Genomic DNA, 17,002 nt, shown 5'->3' with positions numbered 1-17,002 from the left:
ATTACAAATCCTATCAATTAATTCTCAACTCACTTATGCCATAACCAATTTGCACTTTATTCTTCATGCTAAATTTCTATAGGTTTCCATGTAAATGTTTTACTTCCTTGTAAAATGAGAAACGGTTAACCTCAATCACAAATATAATCTATTACCTGTAATTTCAGGTAATTTATTACTTGCAATATCATTCCCGTTTATCTTTTGATTATTGTTTCTTGATTTCTTTTAGTGATGGATAAACTAGAATTAACTAGAAAATATATATTTACATTTTCTTTTACAATGGAATATTTGGCAGATATACAAAACAAATGTGAAAGGGAATAAATAAAAAGTGAAAGAATGTTGTATCTTTGACTAACACTCATAAATTATTGTGCATTAATGTATGTATTAAACAGAGTTTGATCAGAAACCTATTCTCTTCAATAAAAAGAATATTAATGGAGGGTGGTGGTGCAATCTCTCTTTATTAGAAAAAAAAACAAAAAAAACTATAGTATGAAAATCGAAAGTACACTTGGAAGTTTGTCAAAACCAAGAATGCTGAACAATCTCTACAACCAAAAATGGAAAAGCAGTGGAATCAAAGACCGATGAGAGCAACAAAAGGAGTTGTAAATGGGGAAAATAGGAACAGGTCTAGTTTCATAAGAAGTTACTGGCACAGTGTAAAAACAAAATGATGCCAATTAATTGGTTCTTGCCATCTAACAAACAGATAAAAAAAAAAAAAATTAGTTGCATAGCAACTATGGTAGTAATTAAAAAACTGACATGATTTTCCCTTCCTTCCTGGACTAACAGGAGGAAGAGATCTAAAAGGGAAATGAAAAGTTTACAGAGCTAATAATACACATTTCACTTTCACACTTTCATTCAATATATATTTCCCCTGCATAACTGGGCAGCAGCAAATTAATGGTAGTGTTTGTTTTCTTAACCCTTCAGTGTCCAAACTGGCCATATCTGGCCTCTCACACCTACACTACAATGTCATAGTAAAAATAAACAATCACATCATTGAAATCTCAAAGTTACAAGACATGTGATTAATTCAAAACAATGAATAAATAAGCATTACATTTGACAAAGTAATCTGAATGCAAAAGTACTGTCAAACATTAAATAGGAGGAGCACCCAATATCTTTCAATCTTTTTCCTCCTTTCACAATAAAAATGATCGACAGCTACTTCAAAGTTTCAACTTGGTAGACTTCAGAGAGTCTAACACTTCAAAGTAACTGTCAACCATTTCCTTATAAAAATATGTCTGTGTCTTTGACTGGTTTATATTGGTAAGAAACCAAAAAAGCTGTGACACCTGCCTGTCATTGTCACTGATAGAAATGCAGTGAACCATTAACTGGCATGCTGGAAAATTGTAAGAGATGGAGGGGACGAAAGATAAAATAGAGAGATGGACGCAGAGATAGAGATGGACATGGGGATAGCGATATAGATGCAGTTGGTATATATGTAGGTTAATTGGTGGTCATAATAATGAAATTTTGATAAATTTATGTCAAATCTGGAAGGGATTTAAAAACCCAACCATGTTTTGTTTACAGAACTAAAATAAAAAAAAAGAAATAATAGCATGTACATATTGGGCTAAAAAACCCTTTTGGAGATAAAAAGCCAAAGGCTGCCCAACTTATTAAAAAGCAAATATGCAATGAAGAAGAAAATATTAGCTCAATTATCATCTAACATATGTCTTCCATGCTGGCATGGGTTCAATGCACCACGAACCATTATCTATTTTGGTTTTTACAGCTGGATGCCCTGCTTAATGCCAACTATTATACAAAGTGTACTGAGTGCTTTTTACATAGCACCAACACCAGTGGGGTTGCCAAGTAACTTGTGAGATGAAGATCTCTCAAATCAACAACTCAATGATTGATATCAATTTAATTTCACAAGGATTAACAACTCTGGAATTTTTAGCCTTATAAGACCTCCTTAGTAAAGAATGGTCCTGGGTAGTTTCCCTCATGTGCAAAGTGGGGATTTGTTGGGGAGGTGAATACTTAAAACACTATAAGCATAATTCTATTTAGATATAGTAAAACAATATTATACTGGGCTTATCACAAAATCAGCTCAATCTGTTCAGTAAATTTAATCATCGGACAATATATTTCCAGACCATTCCTAATCAAGTGGGACAATGTTGAAGTATATTCCACTTATGACTATCACATCTTTTACACTTACAGAAAATAGGACTGCCATATTTAAAATGTCCTTTTTTATATGGTGTACTATGAAGAAGACTCAGCTGCTATTTCTAGCAAGTCAAGCAACCACAGAAGTCTCACAACCAACACTGTCAGCTAATCAGAAGAAAAAAAAAATTGAGAAGAGAGCATTACCTGCAAGACGGTCTCAAAGTTACATGAAGACAAAGAATCCTCCTCTCCAGCATCATCATCTCCATCTCTGACAATTCCTTCGTCGTCAACTGTATGAGAATCATCACTTTCAACATCCGTGTCCGAGGTAGTCATATACTCAATGAGGGACTCCAGTTCTGTGCTGAAGTTGTGCTCTTCAGTTTCAGCTAAACCATAATCTAAAGCTTGGAAAACTACCAACCCAAGAACTTGGATTATCTGAAACGAAATAAATATTCAAGAGACATTTAAAAGTCAATATATCTATCAGGGATCATCATAGCACCATTTATCCAATGTCAGCTCTAATCAAATAGATCTACAGTCAAAAAGGTTCCAGCTGCAACCATCCTACCTTTTCTGCAAATGCTACATTTAGCACTACATTGTTCAAGAAGCCCATTTTGTAAATGCTATGGTGAGATTTGAAAGTGGTTTGTTTGACTTCTGTTTCTAGAACATTAAGCAACTGCACAGAAATTCTCATTAGCTTATGCACATATGTAAAGGGACATGCAATGCACTGCATAAATTGCTAAGAAGTTTTGTTGTTCTTTTGGGGAGTTGGGGTGGGGGATTTACTGCTTTTGGGGAGTTGGGGTGGGGGATTTACTGCTGTTACTGTTAACCTTGGTAAATTTCTTGTTGAAACAATCATACCATTCCTGTTTTCAAATTGGAATAATCCAATCTGAAAACATGGACAAGGAGGGTATCTAACTGGGTTTGCTGTCAAATCTTTGGAACTGAGATTTTAAACAGTTACTTTAAAAAAAGAAAAATGAAAACAATTGATTCGATTAAGTTATTAGAAGCAACAATTAATTGAATTGGAGCAAATATTTGAAATTTGGAAAATAGATTGAAGAAAAAAATGTTACTGTCGCATTTTATTAAAATAATTTTTTTGCTATTAAAACAGTGTATGATATATTTAGCATGTTTATTTTTAGTCTGAAAACTGATATAGTTTACGTTACTGTTCTTTTATGGCCAAATCAAAGCTGGTTTAAAATCTGTCATAATCTAATCAATACTGGAAAAAATTGTGCTCTTACTGCATGAAGACATTCACAGTTCAACCAAATTATGGAAAGGTGTTACAATTTCATGTTATGTGCAACTGTGTATGTGTGTGTGTCATTTATGTTTAGTCTAAAAACACTAGCTTTTAGACTGTAAACATCACACACACACACACACACTGAACCATCCAACCCATGCCAGCAGGGAAAAAGGAATATTAAATGATGATAAATATATGCTTATGAAAGAAGATAAACATAACAATCAATTTTCTTGGTGACACTAAATCTTAAAGAGATTTAATACCATATTCCTCTGGCATACAAGTCAAATTCTCCAAACCAAAATTTACGGAAAAAAAAAAAAAAAAAAAAAAAAAAGATAGGTTGACTTCTATGCCAAGACAATTTTGGAGGAGCAAAAATTCCATGTGAAATGCAGCAGGATTTGGAAAGATTGTGACGATGTTTGAATGTTTACTCTACACACTTACAAATACTACAACTTGTAGACTGGAAAGTACAATTTGTCTCCAGGACACAAAATTTCACTAAATTCTCTCTAAAAGAGAAACGTATATATTGGCAAGGTTTTAAGCCTTTCTGGTCTTTTAACTGTCTCTAATGATAGGATAAGAGAACATAACCTCAATGAAGTAGAACCATGGGAACAGAGAGATCTTAGCTTTATTCAACAATACTTTCCAATAGAAAAAAAAAGAAAATGATAACAATGCATACTTGTCAGATTTAATGACAAACCAACAGTTGTACTGAAAGGCAAAGAAAGGAAACCTTAAGAATGCTTTTAGAAAAGCAAGGCAGACAGGTCGTTCACTTCACTAGAAAGACTTTCTTCTGACATTATTACAAACCAAAGCAAAACTATTTGGTGTGTAGAAATGTAAACAGTTCTTTGTAGAAGTAATCTTGGAATTCAAAATACTAATTGACTATTTCAAATCAATCTGTTCATCTGAATCAACAAGAATTTTACAAGCTGAGCTAACAAGAGAATCTCTACTTGATAACTCAACTTGCTAAAAATAGCAGCTAAATTCTCTCTGATGATACTCTAACATCTTAAGGAAAGGGCACAACAGATAATGTAGTTCCAGACATTACAAAAAGACAAGATGGTCATAGCTGGATTGCCTTTGACAAAGCTATTCAATCAGGATTAACTCGCAACTAAACAATTTTGCAAGCCACTGAAATAGATAAAAATCAAAGCAATCTCCATAGATCTCATATAAAGAATAGTAACAAGTGGCAATTTGACAGAAATGGTGGAAGGGAACACTGATGCTCTATTATGTTTAGTTTGATGCCTATCTAAATATAAACTCACTAAGATCAATAAGTACTGAAATAATTTATTTGACCCAGTAATAGACTGGGGCAACTGAGTCAATGCATCACTCCTTTATGAAACTGAGCCTTTTTCCAAATTTAAAAAAAAAAGAAAAAAATTATGGCAAATTAAATTTTAAGATTTTGTAGCGTAGAATTCAAAAATGAGACAAGGAGATCAAAAATAACAAAGGCTTGTTCTGTCTTTGAATGATAAAAACATTTCCAGTATTCAAAGCCAAAAATTCTACACAAAAAAAGAACTCCACAAGAAATATGACTTTTCTAAACAAAAAATATATATATATATATATATATAAAAAAACAACTTACATCTTTGTCCTTGATAATACTTTTGTCTTTAAATGAATCTGAAAAAAAAAAAAGAAACAAGGATGTGAGAATTCTTTAGTTGGTATAAACCATTATGGTTTTGGTTATATTCCAGCATGGCCAGTAATCAATTTCTCTTGAAATGGATGTATAAAACTCAGTCCTTTTATAGAATCAGTCTCCTAAGCCAATACATGCAACACAGAATGGAGAAACATCATCATCGTCATTGTTTAATGTCTACTTTCCATGCTCGCATGGGTTGGACGGTTTGACTGAGGACTGGCAATCTGATTTGGCAAGGTTTCTACAGCTGGATGCCCTTCCTAACGCTAACTACTCTGAGAGTGTAGTGGGTGCTTTTACATGCCACCGGCATGGGAGCCAGTCAAGCAGCACTTGCATTGGCCACGCTCAAATGGTGCTTTTTACATACCACCGGCACGGGAGCTAGCCAGGCAGCACTGGCATCAGCCACGCTCAAATGGTAGTTTTATATGCAACCAGCACAGGTGCCAGTCAGGTGGCACTGGCATTGGCCATGGTTGAATGATGCTTTTTAGGTTTTAAATATTTAATGCTGAAAATATAACAATGAAATGGATCATCTTTTGGTGAATATACTGTGTGTTGTAATATGTGAAATTCTAAACTTTCAAACCAAATATTAAAATTTTTTTTTTTTAAATAATAAAAACTATCTCTCCCACAACTTATCTTCCTAAACCACCCCTTCCCCATCATCTGCCACCCTCCTTTCACAAACTTACCCACCCACTCACCCAATCCAATCCTCTGTAGCACTTCACTAATATCTTCTCGTCTCCAGCTCGTATTCGAGCATTAGGTCTGTCAGTTTCTATCCAGTCTCCTCAGCAGATGTTTGTGCCAAAAGTGACTTTGGAGTCCAAGTCGATGGTGAAAGGGTCGTGGACAGAACTCGTACAGAATGGTTGATGCAGGTCAAGGATATTGCAGATACTCCTTTCTTCTCCTGCATTTTACCTCCTCATTCTGTTGTCTGTTGTGCTCAAAGGAGCTGGCTCCATTGCAGATAGCAGTCCTCCAGGCTGTCCTATCCGTAGAAATCTGTTCCCTCACTGTAATTCAAGCATGTGCGCCAAGGATATCTTTGCCATATCTCTCCTCTCCTTTTCCAAATGAGAGTCTGGTATCTCCTCTTCTACAGCAAGACACCTGCTTCTGTCCCTCGCTCATACTTTAACATCTCATCATCTGGCACAAAGCCACCTCCCTCAATACCGCCCCCTCTCTCAGTTGGGGGTGGGGTCCTTACTTGCAAGTTACTTGGTAACCTCACTGGTGCTGGTGCCACATAAATAGCACCCGGTACACTCTGTGGAATAGTTGGACTAGTCCTCTGGTTTGCCAACTTCGTGTCAAACCATCCAAGTCCTGTCAGCATGGAAAAGCAGACACTAAATGATGATGATAATTTGAATAACTAAGTTCTACCATATATTAACAACATATTGCCGTTATCTCCATCATAATAAATATTATTATATTATTTAATAGTTTTAGTAATTGAAAACTACCATTGGAATATCTTGTTTCATAATAACATGAAATGATTAATAAATAATATTTTCATGGTTCCTGGAAGAGAGAGAAAACAGATGATGATATCACAAATTTATCTTCCCTAAGTCTTAGCAAAGCTGTCAACAACTTGAAATACATCTTGGGCTGAGAGACATTGAGATACATGGAAATGTATCTCCATGAATAACAAATTAGGAAGTATGGTGGTAGGATATTGATTTGTAATCAAAATGATGTCAGAGTTATGTGAAGCTTTTAGTAGCAAAAATTATAGAAGTGGAAAAAAATGTTATCTATCAATGTAAAAAATGTACATACTTAATGAATCCTGTAAGTAATTAATGAATCCTGTAAGTAATTAATGAAACTACATCTGAACTGTCAAGGTTACTTGCTGTATTAGTTAAATGCCTTCATTGCAATACCAAATAATATATTGGTTTCAAATTTTGGAACAAGGCCAGCAAATTTTGATGGAAAGAAAAATCAATTGCATCGATCCCATTATTCAACTGGTACTTATTGACCCCAAATGGATGAAAAGTAGTCAACGTCAGAGGAATCTAAACACCGAATGCAAAAGCAGACAAAATGCCTCTAAGCATTTTGCCTGGCATGCTAAAAATTCACCGCCTTACCATACTAAATAATATACTCAACAGGAATATTAAGCTATGGAATTTTACAAAAGATTCAAAGAACTTCCTAAGCAAATGCTTCTCGTGTGTAACACTGGTCATTAGCAAAACAGACAAATGGAACAGCTTTTTTTTTCTTCTCTTTGAAGAAATGGTATGCTACCGTTTAGCTCTAGGTCAGCTGTGATCAAGCAAACAGATGATGGAAAATATTCCAGCCATGTCTATCACTAGAATGTGTTATCTATATATATAAAAATGAGAATGTCTGTCTGTCTGTGTGAATCCCTAAAACTCGAGAACTACGCAACCAATTTCATTCAAATTTTACAGTTGCCTTACTTAGGGTTCCAGTTGTGTTTTAGTCAAAAAAAATTTTAACTTCTTCCAGAGTTCGAGCCCACAGCAACATAATATCTCCTCCACTATTTAAGTATTACGTGTCAAAAGTGAAACAAAAACACTCATGTCAAATACTTTCACTTTAAAAATGAAACTATTCTACTAACTGAAACAATCACATTTCGATACTGTAATGACAAATACTTTCAGAGAGAGAGAGAAAGAGAGAAAGATAGAGATGTATATGTATACATATAGATGTATATGTACACGTTATTCCACTAACTGAAACAATCACATTTCGATACTTTCAGAGAGAGAGAAAGAGAGAAAGAGATGTATATGTATACATATACATGTATATGTATACGTATATGCATATATATATATATATATATATATAGATATAGATCTATATGCATACATGTATATGTGTACACACATGTAGATGTATATATATATATAGATGTACATGTAATATGTACACATATATACATATATATACATGCATACAGATATCTATACATATATACACTCATCACACACAAACACACACATTAGTCATTTGTTTTCTTATCCAAAACTACGTCAAAAGTGCTGAACGGATCTTTATGAAATTTGGAAATTATATTCTATGTATAACGGCCATAACTCCCATGAAAATTCATATATTTTTGATGTTGATGAAATTTTAACCCGAACATAACAGATGAGCATTATTTGTAATTCAACGGTACAACAGTGTAAGACTACCCTTTCAGATATACTTTCATTGTGATTTCTGCAATGTGGTACATAAATTGTCAAGTAAATGAGACGCATCTTTGCCTCCACTGATTCACTTGCAATGTGTTGAGTAAAATTATTTCGTTGCAGACCTCCTTTGGGTCTTTTTATTATCCCTACGACACACATAGTCCCCAGTTGGTAACATTGATTTCAAGGCCCTCCTAGATGAGAGACTGGCATTCCACTTAATGTCTATGTTCCATGCTGGCATGGATTGGAGAGTTATTAATGTAGAAATATGGTATCGTAGCTACTAACAGTTGAGGGTTGTGTAGTCTAGACGGCGTTTTTAGATTTCATTATTCTCTTTAACCCGGGCAAAGCCGGGTATTTCTGCTAGTATACTATATGGACTGCCAATGCAAGTTGAAATGTTACCAAAATATACATCTGAAAGTCCAACAAAGCTAAAGAGATACGGAGCTAAGTGTTCACTAACAACATTCATTTTATGCTTGACGAGGAGTTTTGCCTAATGCCAACAGCTGATTTAATACCTTAATATATGAACTGTCTCATTCAGAATGACACCTCTTTAAAGTTTAGCTTGTAAAATCTGATCCCTTACGAGTTTTTTTAGAAACACAGAGCAAAAGAGAAAAGAAAAAAAGCAATTCAATGAAAAGACATGGACTATATCTAAAAAAAAATTCAAGAACAAGCTGGCCTAAATCCCATACAAAGTGGAACTTGTAATTTATAAGTAGCTACATAACAGGAGTTTGTTAATACAAGTGTGTGTGTGTACAGGTTTCAACTAGAAAGAGTTAACTCACTCGTAGATTGAATATATTGACAAAAGCTTAGTGCAGCATTTTTGTGTGATGCCTATGTCATACCACTGATAAGATAAATAACTAAACGGGGATCCCTGACCCCAACACTTCAGAAGAGTCGGGTTACAAGAAAGGGTAAAGAAAGCTTACATGTACTTAGTTACTGACATTCCAGCAACAGGGCTAGGGTTGAGTTAAAGCAAAATCTACAAAGCATTTATAATAATCACAAACCAGGAAGTTTTAAAAGCTGTATCAGCCATAGTTATTCAAAACAACAGCTTCTTATTTAAAATAAACCCAGAATAAGGCCAATATTTTTCTAAATAATCCAAGTATATAAATATCTTTAATGAATCTGAGAAAGCTAATTCTATAACTGAATATCTTTACAGCTTGAAAAATTAATATTTCACACAGAAATATGTTGTTCCCCCAACATCGCTTGACAACCGATGTTGGGGTGTTTACATCCCCATAGCTTAGCGCTTCGGCAAAAGGGACCGAAAGAATAAGTACTAGCCTTACAAAGAATAAGTCCTGGTGTCGATTTACTCAACTAAAGGCGGTGGTCCAGCATGGCTGCAGTCAAATGACAAACAAATAAAAGAATACACACACACAATTTCTTTAACTAGCAAGCAGCTCATTGCAGAAATTAACAGTCATTTAATAAAAATCTTAAACTCCATTTCCAGAGGAACATTAGAAAATGGTCTGCTTTGAATTTTTAAAACTTTTGGTTGGTGATAAATACATTGGCAAAAACAAAGCAGAGCAATAATAAAAAGGAAATGACTTTGCACAGAAATGGAAGAGATGTCATAGAGCCCCAAAATAGCATTTTGAACTGGAAAGAAAAAAAAAATAATCTTAAAATTTGATAGAAAATCTTGCAACAATAAGGAACCATCATCATCATCATCATTAGATTTTCCAAACTCATCTTGAAAACAAACTCAGGGCCAGAAATTTTCGAAGAAATGAAATGAGATTCTAACTTCTATATAAGCACATAGACTAAAAATCAAAATTTACATTCAAAACAAGCCTCCTGAGTGGCTGTGCCTTTTATATAGGTGCAGGCGTAGTCTATAGGCAGAGACGTGTATGTGTGGTAAGAAATTTGCTTCCCAACCACATGGTTCCAGGTTCAGTCTCACTGCATGGCATCTTGAGCAAGTAGCTTCTACTTCAGCCTCAAACCAACCAAAGCCTTGTGAGTGGAAACTGAAAGAAGCCAGTCATGTGTGTGTGCGCGAGACAAACCACAGTTTGACAACCAGTGTTGGTATGTTTATGTCCCTATAACAGTGGTTTACTACTTGATAACCGGTGTTGGTGTATTAATGTCCCTGTAACTTAATGGTTTGGAAAAAGAGACTGATAGAATGAATACCAGGCTTTAAAAAAATAAAAAGGTGTTGGGGTAGATTCATTCACCTAAAAATTCTTCAAGGTGGTACTGCAGCATGGCTAATGAATGAAACATGTAAAAGATAAAATATCTAAGACTTAAATGAATTGCCAGTATAATGAGCAGACTCGAAGGAACCCGTAGAGAAACTGGACAGTGTTGGATAAATGTCCTATTAGCTGACTGGACTTAGCGAGGGAAAATATTGCGCATATTTTTAGCCAAGAACTCGCCTCTATAAAACCACAGGCGTCATTGAAGAAATCAATGAATGAATAATACCAGAGTTCCTATGTACTGCAAAATATTCATTTAGAGGATGGAAGAGGCTAACAAAAGAAAATTGTTCTACGTAAGTTGTATGGATATCATTTCTTTGGACATGGTTATGACAAGCTAATAACCGACACCCAATACAACAGTGATAGCTCTGACTTCTTTAATCAAAAAGACGTCTATAATGTTACCTGATATTTGAGAGTTGTACCAATCTCCCAAGAGAAAAGCAGTATCTAATACATTGTTTATCCATACATTCTTATCAGTGATTTTGGGTGTTGCATTACATTGCTTTCATTAATATGTTATATTATCAGCTTCAGTTTTGTAAAAGAAAAATTTATGCCGCTTTCTCAATCGAGGTTTGCAATTTGTGTAAAAATCAGTCTTAGATTCAATATTCACTTCAAAAAATATTTTTTTGTTAGTGTTGTTATTAATGTTTAGTAACAACAGTTATCTCAAATAAATGTGATATCATCACATCAAGACAATTACCCCCCATAGGACAATCCCCACCCCTGCCCGATACCAACTACCCTCTAAGACAATTACGCCCCTTGGTTAATTACCCCCTCTCCAATAAAGTTTTAAATCATCATCTGTTGTCCTTAGGGATTATTATCCTAGACTCGATATCACAGTGATAACTAAAAGAAATTATTCAAAATATTCCCTAGCTATGAGTGTCCTTCTTCTTTGTGGTACATATTGTCTTAATGCAATATCCATTTTGGAAACAGTAGAGAATTCAAGGGATTGAAATGTGAACTGAACAGCTCGATTAATTATATAGAAGCTCCACTGAGGATTTAATGCAGGTTTCTGGGTTTCTCTAGTGAAAGCATTATCATTGTTTAACGTCCACTTACCATGCTGGTATGGGTTGGGAGGCTGCACCAGGCTCCAATCTGATCTGGCAAGGTTTCTACAGCTGGATGCCCTTCCTAGCACCAACCACTCCGAGAGTGTAATGGTTGCTTTTCATATGCCACCAGTACAGGGGCCAGTTAGGTGGTACTGGCATTGACCATGCTCAAATGGTGCTTTTTATGTGTCACTGTCACAGGAGTCAGTCTGGCAGCACTGACATCATTGGGGAATATTCTTGGAAAAAGTTCAATAAGGAATTTCTAGCAAAGAGGAGAATAACAAGATTTTCAATTCCAAAATGGAATTATTAGGATCCCACATGAAATTGCCATCAAATGACACAACTAACTATGCTTTCTTAGAATGAAAATAAAACATATTTTGCAAAGCTTTCAGCTTTGCCTATTCACAGCATAACTTAACACATCAGCATCAACAATGGTCTTTAAATAGTCAATACTGACTCCACAGCACAGTTCAATTTGCCTAACACAGTAATTTATTCAAACATTGCAGCATAGATTTCGATATAGTTACAATGCTCCATTTGTAGATATCAATTAATTATACCATAACTAACTGTTGGTCCATTTGCAGTAATTGCCAAGACTGGCACAAAGTCAAATAAACACATAACCTGTTCTTCCAGACAAGAAATATATTCAATCCTGTTATGTAAATAACAATGGTCTTGGACCCTTTTGTAGTTTTTTCTTTCTTCAGTAGTTGTTTAGCCATGATCAACAGGCAGGTGGTCAGTCATGTAACTAAATAAAACCCAAAGCCACTGTTTCAGTCATATCATTCTTCCACTGATATGCAGGGTTTTATTCCATAGAGTATTGCATGGTAACACACAACTGATAAGGGTCAAATGGCCAAATAAATAACTAAATAAATCTTAGCTACAAATACTGATCTATATCCTTAACCAAAATCACTAAACCTATTGCTGTAGATTAGATATTTCTAACTGCTCTGCTGCAGCATGGATGCAGCACAAGTTTTGAGATAGAAAATACCAGAACATTAAAAAAAAAAAATTGTTAATGCACCACTAGTGCATATAGATTCATTGTCAGCAATCAATAATGCACACATCATCAATTTTAAAACGGTTTCCTTTTATTTTAGACATATCACCCTCACTCTCACATCTGTTTCTCCATGTTTGGATGGGTTGGAGAAATCCTCTCCAACACATCATCCCATTGTTGCATCCTTTTGCCATCTACTTTGTGTGGCTTAGCTTCCTGAGATCAACCTTAACCACTGCTACCCAAGTGTTTCACAATTTTTTTTTTTTTTCCAGTCTTGAATCCTCATACCCGATTCTCTTGGCATATTGCCACCCACCTGTCATCACCCATATACATTACATCTCCACACCAGTGTAGCCAGAACCCTTGTACACTGCATTTAATTCCTTTTATACCTCATTTTCCTCTCAATTCTTCAATCTCCCATCATTTATGCATGATAACATTATATGTGTAGCAAATCCTGCTTGTCCCATTTCTTTCCAACTTCCACACATCTACATTCAATGCCCATATCTCAGTATCATGCAGCATTGCAGTTCATAGCCAAGCATCATACAATCTACCCTTATCAGAGAGAGAGAGAGAGAATCCTTTGTTGTCAGCAGAGGTATTACTTTCTCCACCCTATTCTCATTCCAGTCACTATGCTTTCAGTGAACCCTCCCTCACAACTCTTTTTATTCACAATCATCCTACCTTTGATTCCATTCCACTTAAATCCCCCAGGGTACGCTGAATGGAATTTCTATCTACTCCTCATCTGTATATTGACAGTCATTTCTTTGATGCTATCAGTAGCTTTCTTTCCTATTCACTAAAACATTAGTTTTCACTAAGTTTATTCCAAGTATTGTTTCCATATCTGGCATCTTTTCTGTAAATACTCCATTGACCCTGCTATAAAAACTAGGTCTTCAGCATATAGAGAACAAGTCTTAAATATCATTATTATGGCATAAGAGGATGAGGGGATGGCTAAGAACCAAGCTTCGGTGAACACTTACTTGCACTCCAAATTCCTCACTAAACTCCTTGCCAAATCTCACTTTGCTGACTGCATTTCTGTACAAGGATTGCACTTCCCTGACCAGCCACTCTTTCTCTAGTTTCTCAATAACCATCAGACCATAGAATGTGGTACTCTGTAAATGTTGGGTAGAGAATCTTAATATCGACTAGGAACTAGTCTTGCAGTTGCCACACTATGAGGAGCATCAGTGGTTCTCGGACATGGAACAAAAAACTATTGGGTTGGTGCATAATTATTGCAGCTTTTTTACAACAAATTTTATTCAACAAAAACAATAACATGTAACAAAAACATCTTTAAATGATTATTCTAGACCATATTCATCATCTACTTCAATTACTGCTTCCCATTTGCTTGGCAGACAGTCAGACCATCATTTAAAAATGTTTTTGTTAAAAAAAAAAGCCGCAATAATTATGCACCAACCCAATACCAATGGTGGGCCAAAAAGTTTAGCACTTTTTTCAATGTCAAGGATTGTAAAAGTTTTTTAAAAAATCTCTACTTGACATCCATCCAATCAAACCTGCATGGATGTAAATTTCTTGGTGAAAAACAAACTTCATTCTTTGTCTGAGTTTTGCAAGATTCATCGTGTAAACTGACACTATAGACTGAAATACAATCAAGTAAGGAAGCGTCAGGTTGACTGGCTGAGAGGGCTCCTGCTTATTGTTCTGAACATTAAGGTGTCAGCAAAAAATTGTCACCTAAAAATCTTGCTAGTTAACTGATATTTAATACATGGCAAAGTTTTTGTAAGACAGGGGGGAGGTGAGAAGAGATGCAATTACATTTCTGATGACCCAGAAGTGAATATTAGGACTGATTACGATACAAGAACAGGTACAGCATCTAATACAAGAACAGCCTCGGAGTTCTGAACTGAAAAGTTAAAGAGAAGAGAAGCCAGGCAAGTTCATGCTCCTTTTAAAGAATAGACAAGGTTTGGAAAGTGAGCAGTCTCTTTGTCCGAACAGAAAATTGAAATTACAGAGAATTTGTTGGAAAGGAAATCTAGATGAAAGAATAACAAGGTGGAGTTTGTTGTTGGATTTTAGTTTCTGAGATGATGAAAAGACAGACAGACAGACAGAGAGGGGGAGAGTGCATCTGAAGGCCAGACTAAAGTGTGCCTGTGAGTAAAAGGGTAAAGGGCAAAGACCCCCCCCCCCTTCGGTCATGAATGACCATGGGATTGCACCAAGTAAGTTAACCTCTGAGGCACAAATCTGGACAAGGTTGTTTATGGAAGACTAACAGTCACCTATGCATACCAGCCTCCCCTCTCCTCACTACTGATGTTATCCAAGGGAAAGGCAAAGGGGCCGATACAGCTTGGCACCAGTGACATCACAACTTATTCCTACAACTGAATGAACTGGAGCAACATGAAAAAGTGTCTTGCTCACGAACCCAACACAGCTCAGTCCGAAAACTGAACTCACTACCTCATGATTGCAAGTCCAACACTAACCACTGAGCCATAGTATCTTTAAGCTAATCAGTTAGGTGGCCCTTTTTTGGATGCATTCTAGAATATGTGTCCTCAAAATACAATTTACAATCTTAAAAAGGTAATAAATATTAGATAATGTTGTCCTAGCCAGAAATAAAAAAAAAAAAAGGTGGGACGGTCATGCTGGAGTTCTCAATCAAGAAAGATTTGGGGTTAAACAATAACTCTACTGATTTCACTTCTAACTGGAACCTCACTTTCAACAGCCTCTTCACAAGAACTAGATAATTATATTTAGCCTTTGCACTTAGTAAAACAAGATGTTGCTGAAAACTGTCTCAAGATCAGCAAAAATATTTGTAACTGTCTCTTAAGAGATATGGTGCCTCTGGGTTACACATTTTGAGCCAAAATGCAGACATCCTATTCAACTAAACTCTCTCATGAACTTAATTTTTAACATAACTTGATTTATTAACATGAGATCTTGTTATTTTTTCTTCTAGCTCATATCTTATCTTTATAGCGTTTGACAACTGTCATTCTCCGCTAGTCTCCAATAATATCTCCTGAAATCCAATATTCACAACAATAAAACTTGGCTTTCACCAAAGCCAAATACACTTCAGCTCTGAGCAACGGCTAACTCTAGACAATCTAATAAGTTGCCAAGTGCTGTTGTCATATCCAAAATGGTAGACTGTCTTATCTGCCTTCAATTATTTGCACTACTGTATAGGTGCAGGTATGGCTGTGTGGTTAAAAATCTTGCTTCTCAACCAGGGAATCTTGGATTCAGTCCCACCTGCACAGTACCTTGTCAGTGGATTTGGTAGACAGAAACAGAAAAAAAGCCTGTCATATATGTATATATGTACATATGTGTTGGTATGTACTTTTGTCCTGACATCACATGGCAGTTGTAAATGAGTGTCACTGTTATAGAAGTGAGGTGGTTGATTTTCAATCTTCTGGTAAAAAAAAAAAAAAAAACTGGTACAGCTATGGAAAAATATTGGTTTCAAATTTTGGGACACAACCAGCAATTTCGGGGGGTGGGGTGGGGTTAAATTAATTACATCGACCCCGAATAATCAACTGGTATTTATATTATCTACCCTGAATGGATAGTGGAGGTGTAATGGCCCAGTGGTTAGGGCAGCGGACTCGTGGTTTCGATTCCCAGACCAGGCGTTGTGAGTGTTTATTGAGCGAAAATACCTAAAGCTCCACGAGGCTCCAGCAGGGGATGGTGGCAAACCCTGCTGTACTCTTCCACCATAACTGTCTCTCACTCTTTCTTCCTGTTTCTGTTGTACTTGTATTTCAAAGGGTCAGTCTTGTCACACTGTGTCACGCTGAATATCCCTGAGAACTATGTTAAGGGTACACGTGTCTGTGGAGTGCTCAGCCACTTGCACGTTAATTTCATGAGGAGGCTGTTCCGTTGATCGGATCAACTGGAACCCTCGACGTCGTAAGTGATGGAGTGCCAACAACCCTGAATGGATGACAGGCAAAGTCAATCTCAACAGATTTTGAACTCAGAATGGAAAGAGGGACAAAATGGTGCCGAGTATTTTACCCAATGAACTGTCCCAGATGCTGGTGCCATATTCCATTGTGGATCTGAAACTTCGTAGAGGGTGATTGACCAGAGGTACAGTCCAGAG

At 35.9% G+C, this 17,002-nt stretch overlaps 1 protein-coding gene across 4 annotated transcripts in view; it reads right to left on the bottom strand.

Moving 5' to 3' along the window:
- The window catches only part of LOC106878400 (protein spire homolog 1), an 81,532-nt gene that overhangs the window by 50,193 nt on the left and 14,337 nt on the right, over window positions 1-17,002 (bottom strand). For all 4 annotated transcript variants that reach the window (XM_089364277.1, XM_089364278.1, XM_089364279.1 and 1 more), the window contains exons 2-3: window positions 5,118-5,155; window positions 2,386-2,625 (exon numbers count right to left, since the gene is read on the bottom strand). In XM_089364277.1, coding sequence (XP_089220403.1) covers window positions 2,386-2,625; window positions 5,118-5,155 — 278 coding nt within the window. The remainder of the gene's footprint in view (window positions 1-2,385; window positions 2,626-5,117; window positions 5,156-17,002) is intronic.

The sequence above is a fragment of the Octopus bimaculoides genome, chromosome 16 (assembly GCF_046866305.1).
Source record: "Octopus bimaculoides isolate indiv1 chromosome 16, ASM4686630v1, whole genome shotgun sequence".
Classification (NCBI taxonomy): Eukaryota; Metazoa; Mollusca; class Cephalopoda; order Octopoda; family Octopodidae; genus Octopus; species Octopus bimaculoides.
This window is presented reverse-complemented; position numbering and strand designations above follow the sequence as displayed.